Below are 25,120 nucleotides of genomic sequence, written 5' to 3' on the forward strand. Positions count from 1 at the left end.
CTCCCGTGGCCCGAACAGATTGCACTTGGCTAGACGTGCTGTAGGGAGGTGGCAATTTGGCACACTGACTCTGCAGAAACAAACATTTTTTAAAAAATGGATGCAGCGGACTTACATTCCTGAGCCAAAATAATTTGCTAAAACTTTTCCCAACATAGGGGCAAGAAATGACGAAATCCATTAAGACAATCTGATCTGCTCTCGGTCATGCAGAAGATTACTAACGTAAGTATGGAAATCAGCAGGCTATAAGTAAACGCCACTCTTTCCGTAAACCAAAGCATAAGGCTTTACTAGGCGTAGGCTGTGCCTAAAATGCTGTTGATCCACATTTCCCTTTGCTCTCCTCCGGTGCTCTGAAATGGACATCGGACATAATTACAGGAACGTTTTTCCATAGAGATCACTTCCTGCCAATGCTGGAGCTTGGGGGGAGCAGGGAGGATGGTGGTCTGGATCTGGCCAAAGTGAGAGAGGGAGCTGTAGCCAATCTGCAGGCTCAGGTTTTAGCTGGCATTTGCCAACTGAACGCCAACGAGTGCGGGCATGTGAACGCCAACGAGTGCGGGCATGTGAACGCCAACGAGTGCGGGCATGTGAACGCCAACGAGTGCGGGCATGTGAACGCCAACGAGTGCGGGCATGTGAACGCCAACGAGTGCGGGCATGTGAACGCCAAACGAGTGCGGGCATGTGAACGCCAACGAGTGCGGGCATGTGAACGCCAACGAGTGCGGGCATGTGAACGCCAACGAGTGCGGGCATGTGAACGCCAACATCCCAGTCACTGCTGCCACAGCTGCTCAAGCATCTGACATAATCCACGGGTCACTCAGGCTGTCCTGACCCAGATGAGGAGAGGAGCCGTGCAATGCTGCCATCAAAGGACATACAGTATGTGACTTTGTGTCGGCTAGTTTCTATGGGGACAGCTAGGTGAGAGGAGGCATGAGGGTTTGGGACAGAGGCAGACATCAGAGAGACCTAATTGGGCTTGGACGGGCCACAGTGGCCAACGTGTCTACAGACTTTGCACCTCAGAGAAGAGGTTTAAAAAGCCATGAGATATCAGTCATCGTAGAGGATGTGGATTATGGCCATCAGCAAAGAGAGAGAGAGACTGAGTACTGCAGTGATATAACGGCCTCGCAGAGATTATCATTATTGGGCCCCGATTTACAACAGTGCAAGAATGTAACGGGAAAGAAATGGGGAAACCACAGACTTACTTGGTCTGGGAATGATAACTCCTCACTTGACGGCGTTTCTCCATAGCCTTTTAAACGTCTCCCATATGTGAATGGGGTTTTAATGCTTGTAAAAAGGTAATAGATTGGACATTAGGATCATACTACAAACAAAAAAGGTAACACGTAGTAACCCACACATGCCATGCTAAGACACTGATGCGAATACAGCCACGGAGTCGGGTGAAGTTGCCCCTATACTCTGATCTTGGGTCAGTTTAGCATTTTCCCCAACTAACGGTTAAGGCTAGGATTGGGGCAAGGTAAGCTGATCCGAGATCTGTGCCTAGGAGAAACATCACCTCGGAGTCAAACGCATTATAAGAGGGGTGGAGGATCATGACGAAGTTAGAATTCACCTTGAAGGTCATCATCGACCAGGGGTTCTGTAGATATCCAATGGCCGCAGGAAAAGTTGGTCAAAAACACAACACATTAAATCAACCTTTTCACAATAAAAACCTGGATAAATATTGCTGGACTAACTTGGACAGCTGAAATAATTTTTAAAAAGAAACACAACAAAGTCATATGATTATTAGTTTGAAGGCGGGAACCATAGACTGTATATACAGTAAATAACGGAAGACTCTCAGTAAAATGTCATAGGCCTAGTACCGTAAATTGACTGTATACATTACCAATCCGCAAAGCAGCCCATTATGAAAACAGCAACCATATGTAATGTGCCTCTCCTTTTATGGTCCGTGTGCCTTGGAATAGCAGCCATTTTTCATAATCTTACCTACCTTCTTATCTAGAGCAGACATCTAAAAACAGCTAATGGAAGAGTTCTTGGACTGAAAGGAAGAGGACAATTTAACATCGGCTGAGCCATTACTCTTACTGTAGTGATGTGGCTGGCCCGCAATAGCTGAGAATCATTTCCCGCTCTCTTCAAAAATAAACTCTGGGAATGCATTTTTGTTTTCTAGCCTTCAATGGAAAACTAATCAATTAAACCTCAAATGATACATTAAAAAAAAAAAAAAAGCCTCAAAATATCAGAAGATTATTCTGGTGTGGAGAACAAAACGGCGCCCTACTCCATATGTAGTGTACCGGGGCTCTGGTCAAAAGGTAGTGCACTACGTAGGGGATAGGGTGCCAGTCGGGACACAGCACGCCGCTTACACGTTCTGAATCAGCTGGGTCTCGTTCTCCCATTACAGCCTTTGTACCAAGAACAGAATCCCTGTCGTGAGGAATTATAGAACGGCGTTTCCTACAAACTGTACGCACCACAGTGTTCTTCCCTCCGAAGAGGAACAAAAACACGACCGAAAAGTAGAGATAACACGCCCTACCCAACCCTCACGTCTCAGACGGGAACGACAAAACCAGTGACAAATGCTCACTTCTGACGCAGTGGAAGAAGAAAAGCCTACCATTATTCTACCATTCTTTCTTCAGACTCCCTGTCAAGCAGCTCATATTTACCGGCATTGAAATGTCAAGTCAGACTCCTATGGCTGACACCCGCAAAGAGAAACGACAACAGATCTATCAATCAACACACAACATATGAATTACTTAGTGGAGCTGTCAACCAGAGCACACTGATGTTCTCTGTATCTCAGGGGGAAGGCAGGCAGACATGCTTGCACCCGTTGCTTAACGACTCATTGCAAATTTAATGAAGTTGACAGGGGAAACAAAATCCAATCTCAATATCAAATCATTTCTGGTAACAATTAAGTACCTTTTTGTAATTGTCTTCAATTAAAATGGTCCTAAAGAAAAAAAATAGCTTCTTGGCAAAGAGCAATTGCTCAAGAAAGATTTTTTTCTGGGACTGAATGGAATAGGTCTGAGTGGGGAAGGGGAAAACTGAAAACTAGCTGTTATTGGCATAAAGGTTTTCAACTATTAACTCATTTACCGCCGGGTGATGTCACCAAGCAGGCCAAAACTCTCTCCCACTAAAACACGCTGAAATTTCAGGCAGTCTTTTCAAACTGCTCTTACACTAAAAAGGCATTATCATCATTTACACAATTCCACAGTATTATTCCAACCTCAGCGTGGAAATATACAATTTAAAAAACTGGAAATCATCTATGTACTTGGGATAAAAATCAGATAACCTACACAAACAACAAAGTCTTTGTAAATTATTCTTCTGCTCCACTATTTGCTTAAGAAACTCCAGTCTTAATCTAGTACCTCTAGCACAGAGTTTCTCTCAGTGGATATAGGCCTATTTGCATGCATTCAAGTACACTGGCAATACATCCAACTGTGTGAGTCGCTGGAAAACATACATACCCATCCACGATCATACGGATCGGATCGATCTCCTGCCAAACCCTCCGGCGTTTCCTTTCAAACGGTGGCCTGTGGTTAAGGACGCCAGTCTACATGAGGCAGGGGCTGGCCCTGGTCCGTGCCACAGACAGACACAGGCTTTTTGTCCCAAAATGGCATCTTATTCCCTATATAGTGCACTACTTGTGACCAGCGCCTGACCAAGGTCAACAGTGATCTGGTCAAAATTAGGGCTCTCGAGGTTGGGCGCAGTGACTCACTTTGTGCCGCAGCATGCCAACGGAAAAGCTTGACAGCAGAGCCACAGACTGGAGCCTGTCTCCGATTACGGGGAGACGGCCTTAATCTACTTATTATCAGGCATAAATTGTTGACCTGTGCTCCTGTGACAGACTGGCTATCGCCAAGTGTAGCATATGCTCAACAACTAGCCACTGAGTGAAGGAGGCAGAGGCGGCAGTAGTCTCGCAGAGCTCTGGTCAGAAATAATGCACCTTGTAGGGAACAGGGCGCCATTTGAGAAGCAGACATTATCTCCTGCCCTGTGAAGGTATGCATGTGTTATCTAATGGAGAGAGTAGAGACCTGGATAGAGTGAGCGCACCCACTCTAGCTTTCTGGAGTGGGGTGTGTGTGTGTGTGGGGGGGGTAGCAGGGAGGAGAAGACAGAAGAGCTGACCTGTGAGGCTGTCAGGCCGTGGGATCATCCTCTCGTAGACGTCGTAGCTCTGAGCTCCGTAGGGGTCTGCATCGTGGTGGATCAACGAGCGAGGCAAGGTGGAGCCATAGTGCTGGGGCTGGGCCGTCATGCTGGAGCGCCCTGGAGACGCCGCCGACCCCCCTGGCTGCTGGGTGAGGGGTAAGGGGCCGTCCACCATCGTTAGGGGGGAGCCCATTCGCACCGAGGCTGACCCCAGGGCCTGGTATGGTGAAGTGGTGCGGCTGGCACTGCCCGAGCGGGAGTTGGCGCTGCCCATGCGGCGGAGGGCGGCGGGGGAACTATTCTGGGTGTTGTAAGGGGAGCCGGCGCGCTGGGCTGAGGGCAGGGTGGTGGAGAAGATACTGGAGAGAGGCTTGGGCTCTGTGACAATGGGCGAGCAGTAGTTACTCCCCATGGTGGCCCTCAGGGAGCCCCGTGAGGGGGACACACTGTTGCCATAGGCCGGGGACTGGGTCCGGGAGGGCACCGAGCTCACCCTCCTCATGGCTCGACCCGGCGCTGCGGCGGTTAACACAGGGGCCTGTCAGGACAGACGAGGACAAAACTACTGAGCAACTACCACACATTTCAGCATCACATTTAATAGAGGCGTAAAATATTTTTTCTGTGATATTTTACATCCTCACAGAAAGTGTCTAGTATCTTATGGGACTATTAAAGGATATATTTTTCGCTTTTCTCTAACTTCCTTCCCATCTCTCAGCCAGCAGTAGCATCTGTGTGCTCTGTGGCAGTCAGTATATTAATCATGACCATAGAGATGTATTAGAGAGCTCATCTCCTATCTTTGCCATGGCTACTTCTGACCGCATAGACAATGCCATTGATGGCTAAAAATGGCTTCAGTCCGAGTGTGGCCAAGTGCAAACGTCTATCCTACTCAATGGCCGTGACTGCTGCAGACAGTGTGCCCTCTATCCAACTCTATGGCCCGTGACTGCTGCAGACAGTGTGCCCTCTATCCAACTCTATGGCCCGTGACTGCTGCAGACAGTGTGCCCTCTATCCAACTCTATGGCCCGTGACTGCTGCAGACAGTGTGCCCTCTAGCTCTGTGAGCTTACCTGAACCTGGGCCTGGCCCTCGGCCCTGGCATTCCTCAGGAGGGTAGAGGTGCCGCCTGTGCCCGGGTAAGAGCGCGGCATCCTCAGGTCAGTCTTAGCCAGACTATTCTGGTTCTGGCTGCCGTAGTAGTTGCTGGCATCCTGGTAGCCACTGTCCGAGTACGAGTTCATCTGGGTGGAGCTGCGGGAGTTCCCTGTAGACCCTGAGAGACAGAAGGAGAAAGGAAAGGAGAGAGGGCGAGAGAGCAGAAGGAGAAAGGAAAGGAGGGAGAGAGAGCAGAAGGAGAGAAATAGAGCGAGCAGAAGGAGAGAGAGAGACACACCGAGTGAGTGTCCTTAAAGCACTACATGACATTTAGCTATTCCACACAGTACTAATGACCTCACAGAGTGTCCGTTTCCACCTCCCTTCCCTCCATACTGGAGCCATACACTGGCTCATTAAAACTATACACATCACATGTGCTTCTCAGGCCAAGCAGAACACTTCAAAGCGTCATTAAAGGGCTCCGACTCTGGTGGGGCTAAGAGAGGGGGAGTGGCACAGCCTTGACGGGGGAGGCAGAGAGAGGAGAGAGTGTAGAACAGAGGGGCTGCATTAGTAACAGACCCTCACTTTCATGGAGCGAGGTCTGCTCTGGGGAGTACAGGGCCACCTGCTCCTGCTCCTGCTCCGTTCGGAGGCGGTAGGTGGGCGACTGAGAGGTGTCTGTCACTCGAGACTTGGTGTCCCGCGAGGTCGAGGCATCTGGGAAAGAATGGGAGGACAAAGTCAGTGTTACCTGTGTCGCTTATTTGGTATATCATGGCGTTTGCAACGTCAGGATCGTGGGTTCAATTCCCGCTGGGATCACCCATACTAAATGTATGCAGTATGTACACACTACTGTTAGACACTTTCGATAAAAGTGTCTGATAAATGGGAAAAATACACTAAGTACACAAAACATTACGAACACCTGCTCTTTCCATGACACAGACTATCCAGGTGAATCCCTTGTTGATGTCACCTGTTAAATCCACTTCAAATCAGTGTAGATGAAGGGGAGGAGACAGCTTTAAAATCAGTCTCTAACCTTCGAGACAATTGAGGCATGGATTGTGCATGTGTGCCATTCAGAGGCTGAATCAGCAAGACGTGCCTTTCGAACAGGGTATGGTAGTGGGTGCCAGGCGCACCGGTTTAAACAGGGTATGGTAGTGGGTGCCAGGCGCACCGGTTTAAACAGGGTATGGTAGTGGGTGCCAGGCGCACCGGTTTAAACAGGGTATGGTAGTGGGTGCCAGGCGCACCGGTTTAAACAGGGTATGGTAGTGGGTGCCAGGCGCACCGGTTTAAACAGGGTATGGTAGTGGGTGCCAGGCGCACCGGTTTAAACAGGGTATGGTAGTGGGTGCCAGGCGCACCGGTTTAAACAGGGTATGGTAGTGGGTGCCAGGCGCACCGGTTTAAACAGGGTATGGTAGTGGGTGCCAGGCGCACCCGTTTGTGTCAAGAACTGCAACGCCGCTGGGTTTTCAGCGCTCAACAGTTTCCTGTGTGTATCAAGAATGGCCCACCACCCAAAGGACATCCAGCCAGCTTGACCCCCTGTGGAACACTTTTGTACTACTCAATATTAGGAAGGTGTTCTTAATGTTTTGTACACTCGGTGCATATAGGAGACGTAGGAGTTAAAGGAGTTCGCGTCGATGCAATAACAAATTCCACACTCGTGTAAATTAAGTTAATTATCATACTGACTCATAGGAGAGACATTTGTGACTGTCCTATTTTGCTGTGCCGGGACCCTCGTCAAAACCGTTTCCAAACTAACATTCAATCTAGTCGCTATATTAGAGCCATGGCTCTGGCCAAAAGTAGTGCCCTGTATGGTGAATAGGGTGCCATTTAGGTCACAGCCCATGAGAACTACCACAGTAAAGTCTCTCATAAGCTGCTGCTCAATGTTGCTCCACAATCAAAATCGAGTTAAGTGTGACCTGCGTGAATGAGCTCCACTGCAATAGCTGCAACAATGGGATGTCAGAACCCAATAGCTAGCCAGTCAGAACCGGAGGGAGGGGCATTGTTGGCTGGCATATGGATGAGGGGGGAGGCCGAATTCCATGGAGGAGCCACTCTGCTGTTCCTTTCTGGCTTGTAAGTGTCTCAGTAACCTATTTCCTTGCCAGGAGCCCGCCGTCTCCGCAGCTCAACGCCGCCTCTTGTTGCATGAGTTGACTGCAGCTACGGCACCTCAATAAATTCTGCTGCTGCAATTATTATGGTTGACTTGCCCACTGTGTGCGGCGCGGCGGACACTTAAATCTTTCAAAAGGCCACGTTTGCCGTGTGACTGATTTCCATCGTGACGGAAATCATGAAAAATGTATGCGCAAGATAAACTAAACCGTTAAAAGCAGTATTTACAGAACAATGGAAAATTATCTGAATGGGGTGTCACTTCTGAACAAACAGAAACCTTTTTTCCCCCATAAACAACTACAACAAAGCTTCACTCATCCCTCCTACTCCTCATAGCATATTAGGAGTAACTTTTCAGGTAGACAGTGACTGGAGCTTAAATGTGACATTTCTGCCCTCAGGGCATCGCTACAGAGACTTGACCCCGTTTGAGAAATGAGACGGTACACAATGAAAGAGAGGGTTACACCCCTCCTCCAGAACGGTGGGATTAAAGTGCATGTGCGTCACAAAGGCCACCCTATTCCCTATTTAGTACACTACTTTTAACCAGGGCTCTGGTTAAAGAATAAGGTGCAATTTGGGAATGCAGCCGTAGAGTGTTGTGGGTGAGAGAGTGTGATTGGAGTGAAATTAGCTGCAGTGTGCTGCTGTAAAGGGTAATGACTATGTCTGGCTGGGCTGCTGGCTGGGCTGCTTATTGCCCTCCCGAGCCCCCGGCAGGTCCGCCCGTCGCCAGCCTGTGGATTTCAAGAGGAAGTGTTACTGTGGAGAGAGAGCCTTTCTTTAACCTTGTGAATGTGGACAGCACAGTCACAGGCAACCTATTCCCTATAATGCACAACTTTTTGACAATAGAGCCCCAATAGAGCCCCCATAGGGCTCTGGCCAACAGTAGCGCACTATATATAGGGAATAGGGTGCCAATTGGGACGCAGGCTCTGTTAACGTAATAAGTGGTTGAGGAGTGCCGCAGGTGACAAAGTAATTACCTGTATATGAACTCTGACCATTATGGCTAGACAGCTGATTATAACTGGAGAGGAACATCAATAACCTCTCCTCTTCCACAGACAGGCAGCCTCTCACTTCATATCTACACCAGCTATCATTTCTGTTTCATATTTGGATTAGAATAAATACGTTACTGTGACTAACGATGATTTCTCATCTACAATGAGGAAATCAATATTTATTTTAAAAAGTAGGCTCTATGGCCACCTATTTGCCCTGGTCCAAAGTAGTGCACTTTATGGAATAGGGTGCCATTTGGAACTCATGTCCTTGTTCTTACTGTGTCCGTCTGCTAGTCGTGCTTGTCAGCAATGAACCGACTGGAGCGAGTGGAAAATTCCAAACAATACCGAGACAAGCAATGTAACAGTGCACATGTACAATCATAACCCCGTAGGGTCAGTCTGACAAGAACCACAATACAATATTAATGACGGCTGCAGCGATTCACTTAGTGCCATTATACAATTAATAAGCTTTGAAATACATTAGTAAAATGGACTTCATTATCAATTTGAGCAGCAGCAAAGTCACTGTGGTCCGTGTTAAATAAACAGAGTTGGAGTGGGGGGAAAGTGTTACTGTCAGAGAGTGGGAGTAGCTAAAGAGAAATATTGAATCCGAAATGTGCCAGAAGAAACTAATCAAGGCAGTCAGTAGTAGGGATTAACATGGGTGACTGGGATCCTGGGACTGTCCAGGGAACAGGGAATTCTTTACGTTTCCCGAAATAATGAAATGACCCCCGTAAATTACAACATTTACACGTGAGCCAGATGCAGTTAAACCCAACAGGAAACCCCCACTGTATATCCTATACAATAACATGTGCCTCTTTGAGCCGTTATTGTGAATCGTCAGACAGTGACAAATGTGATAGGCATCTGTCACAGACATGAAGTCTGATAACAATTCAAAGAGGCATGAGAGAAAAATACATCTCCTCCTGTCCTAAAGCCTAGGCTATTTCCCTAACCAGTCCGAATCCCACTGGAACACAAAATCCTAACAGTCTCGCATGAAAATTCTTAACTTTATTCTGTAATCCAATACGATGCATTATCGAAGGACTCCACTCGCCTATGCATGTCAAAGAACAGCTATAACATTTCCCAGCACTGTCTCGTATTGCTGTCAATAACGGTATAACGGTATGAGTAGACATTAATATTTATTTAACATACCCATTACCTCTCTTCATCTCTCCGTTATTCATGAGCTGATCTGCCATCTGTGTAATCGTCAACTCGATTTAACCAAACAGGAGATATTCTGTCATTCATTGAAGGAGCACATCTAGTACCGGGAACCCGTTTGTCTCCAGAACAGCCGGAATTCTTCGGTGTATTCTACAAGGTGTAAGGAACGTTCCACAGGGATGTTGGTCCATGCTGACGCGAGGGCATCACGCAGTTGCTACAGATTGGACGGCGGTACACTCAACAGAACGTTCCATCTCATCTCGAAAGGTGCTGTGTCGGGTTGAGGTCTGAGGACTTCGCTGGCCACTCAAATAAACTGAACTCGCAGTCATGTTCCACGCAATGTTTTTCCACTTGTCCAGTGCTGGTGATCGAGAGCCCACTGGAGACGCTTTTTCTTGTTTTCAGCTTGTACGAATGGAACCCGGAGGCTGCAATAGCCCATTAGTAACAAGGATCTTCGAGCTGTGCGTCCCGAGATGCCGTTCTGCACACCACTGTTGTACTGCGCCGCTAGTGGCCCCACCTATTAGTTTGCACAATTCTTGCCATTCTCCTTTGACCTCTCATCAACAAGCTGTTTTCACCCACAGGACTGCCGCTGACTGGATATTTCTTTGTTTGTCGCATTATACTCGGTAAACCCTAGACACTGTCGCACCTTAAAAGCCCAAGCCCAGGAGGGCGCCCGTTTCTGAGATACTGGATCCAGCGCGCCTGGCACCGACAAACATACCACGCTCAAAGTCGCTTAGGTCACTCGTTTTTGCCCATTCTAACATTGAATCAAACAGTAACTGAATGGCTCAATGCCCTGCTTTTATATAAGCCACAGCCACCTGACTCATTGTCTGTAGGAACGATCAATTTCGTGAAAGTGGTGCTGTATATACAGTGCATTCAGAAACTATTCAGACCCTTTGACTTTTTCAAACAATCTTTTACATTACAGCCTTATTCTAAAATTGATTAAATAACGGAAAATTATCATCAATCTACACACAATGTCTCATAATGACAAAGTGAAAAAAGTTTTGCTAATTAACTTTTTCTAAATTAAAATACTTTATTTACATAAGTATTAAGACCTTTTGCTGTGAGACTGTGAAATTGAGCTCAGGTGCATCCTGTTCCCACTGATCATCCTGGAGATGTTTCTACAACTTGGAGTCCATCTGTGGTAATTTCAATTGATTAGACATGATTTGGAAAGGCAAACACCTGTCTATATAAGGTCCCACAGTTGACAGTGCATGTCAGAGCAAAACCCAAGCCATGAGGTCAAAGGAATTGTCCGTAGAGCTCCAAGACAGGATTGTGTCGATCTGGGGAAAGGTATCAAAAAAATATCTGCAGGATTAAAGGTCCCCAAGAACACAGTGGTTTCCATCATTCTTAAATGGAAGAAGTTTGGAAACACTAGACTCTTCCTAGAGTTTCACTATATAGTGCACTACATTTGACCAGAGGCCTTTAGGTACTGGTCAAAATGTGTGCACTATAAAGGGAATAGGGAACGTGTCAAACATGGTGTAGGGAAGGATGATCAGACCATACCTGCAGATCTCCAGGGGAGGGACTTCTCAGACGAGCTGAAAGACAAAAAGAGAGAGAAGGTCTTAGATACATGGACAAATAAGAGACAGAAAGTGAATGTTCTCAACAGGACACTTGTTTAAATTCATATAGAAGATATCCAGCAGACATCCTCCGAATGCTTACAAATGGGCCTATTTTACTTGTGCTTGAGATAAAGGTGTGCCTGAAATAGGCCTCTGGCCCAAAGTAGTGCACTATATAAGGTGCCATTTGGGATGCAGCCCAACAAATCACAATAAACATGAAATTGAAAGAACATTGTCAGTTCAGATGCAACCAGAGAATTCATAGACCAGACCAAATAGAAACAGAGGTAGTTGTGGCCAGTGCAGCATATGCCAACATACAAATAACATGGCTACAACCAAACATTTAAATACGATTCAAAATGGCTGTTTCTCCTCTCTAGGTGATCTTTACTGCCACGACAGACAACGAGGAGGATCATCCTTTTCCCTGAGGTCGTGTCGGTTATTTTTCATCCTCGCCGGTCTTTGAGAAACACACTTTAAGAATAAACGGAAAAAGGTCAGGCTTGGCCATCCATCCTGATGGAGTCTGAGGCTCTGAAGCTGAAGACAAGCTGCTAGCTCTGCTACTAAAGTAAATAGAAAAAAACAATTGATATCTGAGCAAAAATGCCAATGCCCCACCGATAATAAAACAGACTGAAACAGCCAATCAGGACACGTGTACACACACACGGACAGACGGACGCGCACACATGCGGATGGATGCACACATACATGGATCTGCCTGTTCTGAGTTACTACTGCGTGCTGAGCATAAGCAACAATGACATGGATGCGGGTGGATATTTCCTCAGCAATAAAGGGGCAGTTGTCTCCCAAGAATAAGGAGGTATAAAGCGTGGTGGCCTGACAGCGAGTCCATGTTAAAACACATTACGGCCCTCAGACAAATACCGAGGCTACGCCCCAAATGGCACCCAATTCCCTATACAGTGCACTCACTATTCCCTGGTCAAGAGCAGTGCACTACGTAGGGAGTAGGGTGCCATTTTGGACACAAGCTGAGCATGCTGGTACTGCAGAGCCAAGTGGACCCATAGGTGGAGAGTGTGATGGATGGTGGGGTCAGTGGTGGCTGGTCCTGCATCAGTGGAGAAGTGGGCAGGCAGATAGCTCAAACTGATGCCCCATCCCAATGATGGGCCTGGGAAAGTGCTGAGGCAGGAGAGGGTCAGAGCTTAACAGAAGAGACCACTTCTACTGAAGCCCACCAGAGAGCCACTCTGTTGTAGTGTCCCAAGTGGGCACCTTACCCTCTATGTTGTGCACTACATTTGGCAAGGGCGCAAAGTACATACAGTCGATCCTATTTGGCTCTGGACAAACGTTCTGCACTATGTAGGGTGTCATTTGGGATGCACGCTCCGCCTGTAAGAGGCCATACAACTAGGCCCAAAGTTTCTCCACTATAGTATATACCTCAGCCACTTCAACATGATTATCTCAAAGCAGAGAGCAGCACTAAACTAAAACGCACCAAGTCCAAACATATAAAAGCTTTAACTAACAGCCACCTGGACCGGTCAGCTTCACTTAGAAAATTACATATAAAACAGAGCAATTTTCAGGTAATTTCTAATAAATCTAGAAGACTTCTGTGAGCGCTGGACCTAAAAGCAGGGTTCCCACCCACATGCTTTCCAAGGAAATTTCTAGCGGGTCATTATTGCCATGCACCTGGGTCATTCCACCAATTCAGTGCCTTTTGAGATGTGCAACTTGGTGAGAAAAAAAACAAACACTTGATTTCACCTCATTTTGACATGGTCATAAAGATCACGTTCTTTCTCGTCAAGAGGTTGAATAGAAAAGGTATTATTTTGAGATTCTATTAAGTGCCAAATAGAGTAACAGGGTTGACGATGTCATCTTAAATCAGCCATAAATCCCATTGTGACGGGGGAAATGGAAGCTTGTGGTGTGCAACAGGAAGGGGTAATTGAATGCCAAAACATTTCTAGCCTGTCTATGGGTAACAGGGTAGACAAGTTGTACTTGATCCGCTCAGTATTCCACCACAAAACATCAGAAAATGGCCCAAAAAGATTAGAACCAGCTCACCTGCTTTTACATGATGATTTGACTATTCGATGTTCAATGTTTCTTTAGATACACTTTTTTTTTTAACGAATAGTTTCACCTTATTAAGATGAGAGTTCAGTTCACGTAAAAGGGTCGACCTTAAAATGAGGGACAGGTTTGTTTTTTTACCTAAAAAAATGTGTTCACTAAATCACAGGAAATAAATATCAATCTTAAGAAATGACTTTGTTCAAGCAACAGAAATAAACAGGGCTTTACAATGATGGTGAAAACTGGGGGGTTAAGTGGGTTAAAATCTTTCTGGAAGTCACATAGGGTACATGGAGGGACATGTCAAAATGATGAATTCTGGCACTTTAACAAGTCTTTATTCATATTAAAAATGAGATTTATTGAATTCTCCATTAGGTCTATATTAAAGGGGACTTCATTGATTATAACAAAAAAGGGGCAGTGTGCAGATAAAAACGTGACAATATTTCCACACTAGGAGGTCGAAATGACACTCTGAAATTGTGAAAATGACAATGCCCTTTTTGTGTAAGAGCTGTTTGGGAAAAAATCTGGAATTTCAGCCTGTTCACGTGGGATGGAACTTTTTGCCCACATCATGACGTCACAATTAATCCTATTATAATAAACCAATGACTGTTCATCTGGGTAAGGGCGTGGGCTCAAGACCATCAAAAATCAACAAATCGGGGCTGAGCACTGGCCAAAGAAGGCTCAAGAAATAAACTTTAAATATATTGGTTATTTTCATTAAATAAACACAGATTTATCAGACATACAGCGATGATTTAAAAATAAATTACTAAAACTGCGATAGAAAGCATGGGGCGACCCAGCTGCTGTTTCCATTTCGCTGATTGGATTGTATAGAATTAGGCAGTGGTGGAAAAAGTACCCAATTGTCATACTTGAGTAAAAGTAAAAGATACCTTAATAGAAAATGACTCAAGTAAAAGTCACCCAGTAAAATACTACTTAAGTATATTTAAAACCAAATACTTTTACTCTAGTATCAAAAGAAAATGTAATTGCTAAAATATACTTACGTATCAAATTCCTTGTATTAAGCAAACCAGTAGGCACATATATATATATATTTTTAATTTACAGATAGCCAGGGGCACATTCCAACACTCTGACATAATTTATAAACGAAGCATGTGTTTTGTGAGTCCGCCAGATCAAAGGCAGTAGAAATGACCAGGGATGTTGTCTTGATCAGTGTGTGAATTGGACTACTTGAGTACTTTTGAGTGGCAGGGAAAATGTATGGAGTAAAAATAACATTGTCTTTTGGAATGTAGTGAAAAAAAATAAAAAGTAGTCAAAAATATGTAAATGGTAAAGAAAAGTACAGACACCCCCCCAAAAAAAATACTTTAGTACTTTAAAGTGTTTTTACTTACAGTGGCAAGAAAAAGTATGTGAACCCTTTGGAAATAACTTGATTTATGTATAAAAATGTGTCATAAAATTTGATCTGATCTTCATCTAGGTCACAACAATAGACAAACACAGTATGCTTAAACTAATAACAAACAATTATCCATTTTCATATCTTTATTGAACACACAGTGTAAACATTCACAGTGTAGGGTGGAAAAAGTATGTGAACCCTTGGATTTAATAAACTGGTTGGCCCTCCTTTGGCATCAATAAACTCAACCAAATGTTTTCTGTAGTTGCGGATCAGACCTGCACAGTGGTCAGGAGGGATGTTGGACCATTCCTCTTTGCAAAACTGTTTCAGTTCAGCAATATTCTCGGGATGTCTGGTTTGAACCGCTCTCGAGGTCACGCCATTCTGTTGTTGATTTACTTCTGTGTTTTGGGTCGTTGTCCTGTTGCATCACCCAACGTCTGATTGGCGGACAGATAGCCTAACATTCTCCTGCAAAATGTCTTGATAGACTTGGGAATTCATTTTTCCGTCGATGATAGCAAGCTGTGCAGGCCCTGAGGAAGACAAAGCATCCCCAAACCATGACACTCCCTCCACCATACTTTACAGTTGGATGAGGTTTTGATGTTGGTGAGCTGTGCCTTCTCTTCTCCACACAGTGTTGTGTGTTCCTTCCAAACAACTCAACTGTCGTTTCATCTGTCCACAGAATATGTTGCTAGTAGCGCTGTGGAACATCCATGTGCACTTTTGCAAACTTCCGATGTGCAGCAATGTTTTTTTCTTGTTTAGTGTTTTATGTATCGTAGACTCGTCAACAGAGAAGTTAGCATATTCCAGAGAATTTTGTAAGTCTTTAGCTGACACAGTAAGATTCTTCTTAATCTCATTGAACATTCTGCGCTGTGCTCTTACAGTCATCTTTGAAGGACGGCCACTCCTAGGGAGAGTAGCGACAGTGCTGGACTTTCTCCATTTATAGACAATTTATCTTACCGTGGACTGATGAATATCAAGGCTTTTAGAGATACTTTTGTAACCCTTTCCAGCTTTATGCAAGTCAACTATTCTTAATCTTAGGTCTGCTGAGATTTATTTTGTTTGAGGCATGGTTCACATCAGGCAATGCTTCTTGTGAATAGCAAACTCATATTTGTGAGTATTTTTTTATAGGGCAAGGCAGCTCTAACCAACATCTCCAATCTCATCTCATTGATTGGACTCCTGGTTAGCTGACTCCTGACTCCAATTAGCTTTTGGAGAATTAATTTGCCTAGGGGTTCACATACTTTTCCCAACCTACTCTGTGAATGTTTAAATTATGTATTCAATATCGACAAGGAAAACACAATAATGTGTGTGTTTTATTAATTTAAGCACACTATGTTTGTCTATTGTTGTGACTTCGATGAAGGTCAAATTTGATCACCAATTTATGCAGAAATCCAGGTAAATCCAAAGGGTTCACACTTGTTCTTGCCACTGTAGATACCTTACACTACTGGAATTAGGGGAGGGCGATCTTACATGCCAACTAGGCGCAGGCAATTAAAAGAGGACGCTAGGAGAGGTGTGCTCCACTGAGCCATGGCAGATGAAGTGGCATAACAGTACATCCCAAATGCCACCCTATTTCCTTTATAGTGCCCTTCTTTTGACCAGGGCCCATAGGGGTGGACCATAAGGCTCTGGTCAAAAGTTGTGCCCTATATAAGGAATAGGGTACCCTTTGGGACATGGCCACAAACTCTTGCTTTCATCATAGCCAGTCTCACAGTCACAGCAGCCTGGGTTAGTGGAGGGAGACAGGCAATAAACTGCTGATACTCACAAACATTACAACAACAAAAACATACCTGACAGCAGAACTTTAGCTCACAACCACATCAGTCCGTTGGTAAGCTACAAAGGGGAAGTGTTTACGCCTTCCATTCCAGTGGAGTGTGAAGTTGCCCATAGACGCTGATCTTGGGACAGTTTTGCATTTCCCCCAAAAAATGGTTAAGGAAAACACTCAAAAACAATATTTCTGTATTTTTATAATTAGTCCACCAAGAACCAAAGTGTCACTGGACACATAACGCAACATGCATTTGCTAAATTATTTTGCATCATCATGATGATCTTGAAAACTTGACTGCTGGCATTTAAAACATTTTGGAGACCATATCAACAGTGGTGCTGACTTGTTGCACCCTCGACAACCACTGTTGTTATTATTATTTGACCCTGCTGGTCATCTATGAACATTTGAACATCTTGGCCTTGTTCGGTTATGATCTCCACTCGGCACAGCCAGATGAGGACTGACCACCCCTCATAGCCTGGTTCCTCTCTTGGTTTCTTCCTAGGCTCTGGCCTTTCTAGGGAGCTTTTCTTAACCACCGTGCTCCTACACCTGCATTGCTTGCTGTTTGGAGTTTTAGGCTGGGTTTCTGTACAGCACTTTGAGATATCAGCTGAGGTAAGAAGGGCTTTATAAATAAATTTGATTTAGACTATTGAAAAACATACCAAAACATAGTTGAGTGGATTTCTCCTTCAAGAGAGAAGATTTTGGCTACTTCCCCAGAGTCAGATGAACTAGTGGATCCCATTTGAATATGTCTCCGCGTGCAGTTTGAAGGAAGTTGCTGACTAGCACAATTGCTAACTATCATTTGCGCAATGACTGGAAGTGTATATCAGATACCATAGACTTCTACAAGTTAATCTGACTGGGGAAGTAGATATCCAGAAGTATCCCTTTAACTTTAGTATTGGGGGAGGGGAAGCTGATCCTAGATCTGTACCTCAGGGACATTTCACTCCGGAGCTTCCATTCCCCCAGTGGGAGGTCTCAACCCAACCAGAAAGTCATACTACCCCTGATGCCTGTATTTTTCCCTCATCGATCTACACACAATACCCCATAATGGCAAAGCGAAAAAAGGTTTTCGCCGATGGTGACTGACAGAACTCGAGAGTTCCTCTGTGGAGATACTAGGGCCTTCCAGAAGGACAACCATCTCTGCAGCTCTCCACCAATCAGGCTCTGCAGCTCTCCACCAATCAGGCTTTTATGGTAGAGTGGCCAGACGGAAGACACTCCTCAGTAGAAAAAAGGCACGTGACAGCCCGCTTGGAGTATGCCAAAAGGCACCTAAAGGACTAAAGGACCATGAAGGACCTAAAGGACCATGAAAAGCAAGATTCTCTGGTCTGATGAAACCAAGATTGAACTCTTTGGCCTGAATGCCAAGCGTCACATCTGGAAGAAACCTGGCACTATCCCTAGGGTGAAGCGTGGTGTTGGTAGCGTCATGCCGTGGGGATGTTTTTCAGATGCAGGGACTGGGAGATTAGTCAGTATCGAGGGTAAGATGAACGGAGCAAAGTACAGAGAGATCCGTGATGAAAACCTGCTCCAGAGCTCTCAAATGCATTAAGGAAAATAATTCCACAAATGATCCTGTTAATTGAAATGTATTCCAGGTGACTACCTCGTGAAGCTGGTTGAGTGAATGCCAAAAGTGTGCAAAGCTGTCATCAAGGCAAAGGGTGGCTACTTAGAAGAATATCAAATATATTTTGATTTGTTTAACACTTTTTTGGTTACTACATGATTCCATGTGTGTCATTTCATAACTTTGATGTCTTCACTATTATTCTACAATGTAGAAAATATATATTTTTTTAAACTAAAGAAAAAACCTGTAATGAGTAGATGTCCAAACTTTTGACTGGTACTGTACGTAAATTGGATATGCTTTAAAAAATATATTTATATAGATTAGCACAAAATTCTAAAAACCTGTTTTTGCTGTGTCATTATAGCATTGTGTGTGGATTGATAAGGGACAAAAACAATTGAATCCATTTTAGAATAAGGCTGTAATGTAATATATATATATTCTTTAAAGTCAATGTCTCTTAAAACTTCCCCAATGCACTGTATGAAGTACTCTAGTACTGGAGGTGTAATGGGATGTAATGAGCCCCAACAGAACACTTTAGCATGGTGTCACCTCTATTGTTGGGCCGGACGGGCTACTGAGCTAAGTGCTGACTTTAAGTCTTGGGTAGTCTGTTCCATTCAGACACAAATCGCCCCGGGATTGCCACCTCGTTCCTTCTTCACAGGCTGTTAAAAAAGGTGTGAAAATTACTGTGCATGTTTTCTTTACAGGCCTGTGGAGGTCTGTATTGATCCCACAGTGGGACACCAATGACTCTTCACCCCCAGACTGATTGTGATGGCTCTATTCTGGACGCTGCTTCACTACAGACCAGGGAGTAAGTAGGGAGCATTACATCACAGGACAGGGAGCGTTTAACAGCCCTCCTCAGTCAGGGGAGTGTTTCAAAGCCCTCCTCAGTCAGTAATACAGGAAGCTTTACCCAGATTGTACAGTCAGTACAGACCAGGGAGCGTTCAACAGCCCTGCTCAGTCAGGGGAGTGTTTCAAAGCCCTCCTCAGTCAGTAATACAGGAAGCTTTACCCAGATTATACAGTCAGTACAGACCAGGGAGCGTTCAACAGCCCTGCTCAGTTAGTAAAGGGTGCATTTCACAGCTCTCCAAGTCAACACAGTGCAGGCAGCGTCACACATGTGCAACTCACTGGCCACAATGACCTGCCAAAGCAGATTAGTCTGGCTAGGGTCACCAAAAAAGGCCACAACCTCTCCCTACTGGCCATGGCCATCACATGATTGAATGTCATCGCATACAAGGTATACAAAGGCTCAAAATAACCCTATAAAACCACTCACTGTTGTGATGAAGAGCTAAGCCAATATCACTTGTGAGTGCTGAGATTACAACCAGAGGAAATTACCCCTATCCTGTAGGGAGAAAATGGTGCTGGTACCTTGGTATTTAACTATCTAAAAATATCTAAAAAATATGATTAATATCATGGCTAGATCCACTCACTGAGGATGAGAGTGGATCTAACTTGTGGAGGAAATAGCAGTAAATAGCCTGGTTGACACCACTTCCCCTGTAGACAGCCTTTGTATGGAGAGTCTTTGGAGGGCCTCCCTCTCAGTCCAGGCTGATCTTCAGCTCCTCTTTGCAGCAGCTCTGGGAGCTCTGTAATGGACACTCACACATGGAGAGCTGCCGTTGGCCTGCTGGAGCCATGCAGGTAATCTGGGGCCATGTCCCAAATGGCACCCTATTCCCCATGTAGTGCGCTACTTTTGACCAGCTCCAGAAAGTAGTGCACTACATAGGGTGCCATTTGGATGTAGCTGAGGTCTGCGGCGAGGAGATGCTTCCTATGAGGGCCCCAGGGTTATTAAATCCCAGAAAGAGCTTTCATGATTTAGGTTACACTCTACTTTCAAGAGTTGGAGGCCGGAGCACTATACCCACATAGAACTATGCTGGTAAGGCTAATGAGTTCTAAAAGGCAAGCCACAAAGAGACATAGCACTAGAAAGTAGAGACCTCATGTCCTCTACACCAGCGGTTCCCAAACTTTTTATAGTCCCGTACCCCTTCAAAACATTCAACCTCCAGCTGTGTACCCCCTCTAGCACCAGGGTCAGCACACTCTCAAACATTGTTTTTGCCATCATTGTAAGCCTGCCACACACACACACACAACTAATTAAACATAAGAACGAGTGTGAGTTGGTCACAACCTGGCTCGTGGGAAGCGACAGAGAGCTCTTAGAGGACCAGGGCACAAATAATAATAATCAATAATTTTACTCTTTATTTAACCATCTTACATATAAAACCTTATTTGTTCATCAAAAATTGTGAATAACTCACCACAGGTTAATGAGAAGGGCACATAACTCCGCAATGTTGAGTTGTATTGGAGAGTCTCAGTCTTACATCATTTTCCACACACAGTCTGTGCCTGTATTTAGTTGTTTTCATGCTAGTGAGGGCCGAGAATCCAAACTAGGACTAGGCTTAGGATACTCTGAGCGCAGCCCAATCCATAAATTCTGTCGTGGCTTCTGATTAAAATAAAATTTTCACAGAACCGCTTCATGCAATTTCGGATGAGGCTCTCTTGTTCAGATATCGGTAAGTGGACTGGAGGCAGGGCATGAAAAAGATAACGAATCCAGTTGTTTGTGTCATCAGTTTCGGGAAAGTAAAAGCGTAATTGCGCACCCAACTCCCTCAGGTGCTTCGCTATATCACATTTGACATTGTCCGTAAGCTTCAGTTAATTTGCACACAATCATGTAAATCATAGCCTCAATTTTGCCTAGCACATCACCCAGATAAGCCAGTCATGTGACAAACTCGTCATCATGCAAGCGGTCAGACAAGTGAAAATGATGGTCAGTAAAAGAAAGTTAAGCTCGTCTCATTTTTTTTTTAAACGCGTCAATACTTTGCCCCTTGATAAGCAGCGCACTTTTGTATGTTGTAAAATCGTTACATGGTCGCTGCCCACATCATTGCATAGTGAAGAAAACACACGAGTTCAAGGGCTGCTTTAACAAAGTTAACCATTTTCACTGTATTTCAAGCTGTCAGGCATTCCCTTGGCAGCAAGAGCCTCTCGCTGGATGCTGCAGTGTACCAAAGTGGCGTCGAGAGCAACTGCTTGCACGTGCATTACCTCTCCCTGTCATGGCTTTTGCGCCATCAGTACAGATACCAACATGAGCAGCAGCTATGTTTGGCTACATACGGAACATTAGTGGAATTCCCACGAGAGCGTAACAGTTCATGTGAATGAATGTTAATTACTTGACTGGGCTACCTGTATATGACATTGTGTTGTTATTTTGCTGAACATTGGATAGTTTCATTTATTTTTGTCAGTGCAACATTGCTACTCAGGTGAGAGAAAAACCTCACCCAAATGTATAGCCCCGTTGGAAAATATAAACGGACTGTTTGAACATTTTTATTTGGCGTACCCCTTGAAGGCATTGTGTATACCCCAGTTTGGGAATACCTGCTCTCCACAATACGTTGTATACACTGGGTGTGTCCGAAATGGCACCATAGTCCCTATAAAGTGCACTACTTTTGACCAGAGCTCTATGGGACCTGGTCATAATTCGAGCATAAACATGAGTAATATGGGACATAATTCCAGACGCAGCCAAATATCCCACATAATTCAACATGTTGTTGGCCATTCCTCTAAAAACAGACCAAAACTGGTCACATCAGCACAATGGATAACTGATTTAAAGCAGACATTAAAAACCAACAGAAACCACCAGTATTAATAAGTGCCACTAACATGTGTTCATTAAGCAATTTCCTTAACATGCCACAGTCCATTAACCTCCTCTTATTTCCCTTGCTGCATTTCCCCATTAACATTCCTACTCAACACCACATCAGGTGCTATGATCCCCCCAAAATTAAATCAGTGTGAGCACATGAAACCAAATAATACCCTACCTCTTCAAATAGCATCTTAAGACATACATACACACACACACACACACACACACACACCCCCCCCCCCTCAAATATGCAATTGTCTTTCCCCAAAAATGCAATTACTTCGACTGTGATGTGGTCTTAACTAGCTATCTTTAGATGAATGCACTTACTGTAAATCGCTTTAGATAAAAGCATCTGCTATATTAGTAAATTGTAAAATGTAGGCTAAATACAGGATGAGTCCCAAATGGCACTCAATTTCCAATGTAGTGCACTACTTTCCACCAGAGCTTGTCAAAAGCAGTGAATAGGGTGACATTTGGGACTCGGACAAAATCTTAACAGTTCTTCAAATAAACCCACCAACAGATATACGTAACATGACATCCATACAGCGTCGCAAAGTAAGCATGCAGGAGATTTAGCCAGACATGGGAAAAGCGCTGCGATTTGGAGGTAACGTTGACTATTATAAATAAATGAAGCCTCCTGTGGGCAGATGTGTCTGGTGGCCAGTGAGGCATGAGGAGGAACAGCACAGAGCATAATCTTAACTGACGTGTGGGGAATACAAGGACCAAAATGGCACCATATTCCCTTACATGCTGACCACACCGCTTGAGTTGCAAAATACATTTACACATACATGTTATTCAATCATTGCACCCACACTGCTCACGAGCGTCGGCGTAGCCAGACGCTAAAATAGAACTTGACGCGCTGCAAGTCCTGCCTCTCCCATCACATTGGATTTTAGGAGCATATACCCAATATACATGGGTGATTGAAAGATCCGGTCCAGTTGGTGGTGGTAATGCACCTTAAAGTTGGTTGCCAACCACCATATAAAGTCAAGAAGAAGAAGCCTGAAGGAGAGATTACTAGAAACTAACTTGGTTTACCCTTTGAACTGTGGATTAATTGTCAGTAGAGAGGACCTTGTGCATTTCAAGTCAAACAACCACCCAATGATAATATCCCAGGACAAATTAGCTAGCGACAGCAAAATAGCTAGCTAAATTGGCATAAATGTTTCATGCTTTTCGACCTGTCCCCAAATTAGTTATATTTCAACCTGCTTGTCATGATCGTGTCTGGTGTGGGTGGACAAAATCAAGATGCGTGATGGCGCGAGCGGTCTAGTCAGCATGTTAAGGCATCAGCATGCTTCAGTTCAGCTGGAGCTTAGCAGAATTCAGCTAGCCGAAACGAACAAATGCGCTCGCATACTCCCATAAAAGACCGCTCGAGAAACCAGAAAAAAGCAGGAATAGTACTTTTTGTTCATTTTGAGACGCTGTATGCATTTCCTCAAAATAGTCAGAATTACTCTAAAATAACTCAAGAAATCTGTCAATAATAAAAAAAAATTGCAGAGGAAGTCTTAGTCGTGCAATTGTACATCTAACATGCTGACCAGACTGCAAGAGCACAAATTGATTTTGTCCACCCCACACCAGACGCAATTTGAAATATCAAAAATAAAACTCTGAACCAATTATATTAACTTGGGGACATGTCAGAAAACAAACATTGAGGGGAATTTAGATAGCTAGCTTTCTGTCGCTAACTAATTTGATCTGGGATATAAACATTGAGTTGTTATTTTAACTGAAATGCACAAGGCCCTCTTGAGGACCTGCAATGCTGCAGAATTGTTTTGGTACCTTTTCCCCGATCTGTTCCGACAGAATCCTGTCTCGGAACACTGCGGACAATTCCTTTCACCTCAAGGCTTGGTTTTTGATCTGACATGCAGTGTCAACTGTAGGACCTTATGTAGACAGGTGTGTGCCTTTCCAAATCATGTCCAATCAACATAATTAACCACAGGTGGACTCCAATGAAGTTGTAGAAACATCAAGGATGATCAATTGAAACAGGATGCACCTGAGCACAATTTCGAGTCTCACAGCAAAGGGTCTGAATACTTATGTAAATAAGGTTTCTATTTTTTATTTTTATAAATTTGCTAACATTTCTGTTTTCACTTTGTCATTATGGGTTATTTTGTGTAGATTGATGAAGAAAAAACATAATTGAATCCATTTTAGAAGGCTGTAACGTAACAAAATGTGGAAAACGGGAAGGGGCCTCAATATAAAATCTTTAAATAATACCATCTGTGAGAACTAACAATCAAAACACTAGAAAGTCAAGGAGAATATACATTTTTTTATTTAAACAAAAAAACATGCCCATTGATTTTGTTCTGTTTGAGCAGAGGAACCCAGCACTAGCAATGGCAAAATGCATGGAATTGCAGGAAATTAGCTTTAAAACAGTCAAATTGTCTCTCAGCTGCATGTCAAAGTATGTAGAATTGCACAACATTTGCTTCAAAACTGAAACATTTTCTCTACGATGCCAAGATAAATAGTACATTAGCTATAAAGGTAAGAGTTCACACTTCCTCTGTGTGGAAAGGTCAAAAGAATGAAACTGTCTACCAAAAACATATAGTATGATGGGAGTCCCTGGGTCGTGGGTTTGCCTGGTCGTGGGTTTGCCTGGTCGTGGGTTTGCCTGGTCGTGGGTTTGCCTGGTCGTGGGTTACTGGGCAAGAAAATCCCTGGCCTATGCAAGTATGCAATGCAATAAGCTACACAAAATGCTTGGAGTGCTTGCCTAGCAAAAATACACAAGAGTGTGCGGTGGCCGCAATTTGTAACTCGACACAAGTACGCAGGACGGCCATTTTGCGTAGCTAATTGTGTTCTTGCAGTGCATAATTGCGTAGGGTATAAAGTAGGCTTAAGCCTAGACCAGCAAACTTCCTAGACCAGCAAATCTTCTCCAGTATCTGCTACCATAGACAACCTACTGTTTTTGACTTATCTCAGCCATGTAATGGCGAGTCAAACTGATAGGTGACTTGATGAGAGCGTTGAAGATGACGCCTCCGTCTCTGTTCCATGTACACCGTCCAATCAGATTTCATTACACTGCCACTGTATTCTCTTGC

The 25,120-nt window shown here is 44.3% G+C and overlaps 1 protein-coding gene across 8 annotated transcripts in view; it reads right to left on the reverse strand.

The window, feature by feature from the left end:
* The window catches only part of LOC118367122 (plakophilin-4), a 147,870-nt gene that overhangs the window by 70,943 nt on the left and 51,807 nt on the right, over positions 1-25,120 (reverse strand). For 3 of the 8 annotated variants that reach the window (XM_052493859.1, XM_052493864.1, XM_052493860.1), the window contains exons 4-8: positions 11,262-11,296; positions 5,911-6,048; positions 5,301-5,503; positions 4,195-4,756; positions 1,607-1,633 (exon numbers count right to left, since the gene is read on the reverse strand). In XM_052493859.1, coding sequence (XP_052349819.1) covers positions 1,607-1,633; positions 4,195-4,756; positions 5,301-5,503; positions 5,911-6,048; positions 11,262-11,296 — 965 coding nt within the window. Of the gene's footprint in view, positions 1-1,606; positions 1,634-4,194; positions 4,757-5,300; positions 5,504-5,910; positions 6,049-11,261; positions 11,297-23,822; positions 23,901-25,120 lie in introns of those variants that run through there. The other 5 variants (XM_052493865.1, XM_052493862.1, XM_052493867.1 and 2 more) reach the window with 4 other exon arrangements.

This window comes from Oncorhynchus keta, chromosome 34, assembly GCF_023373465.1.
Source record: "Oncorhynchus keta strain PuntledgeMale-10-30-2019 chromosome 34, Oket_V2, whole genome shotgun sequence".
NCBI classification, from domain to species: domain Eukaryota; kingdom Metazoa; phylum Chordata; class Actinopteri; order Salmoniformes; family Salmonidae; genus Oncorhynchus; species Oncorhynchus keta.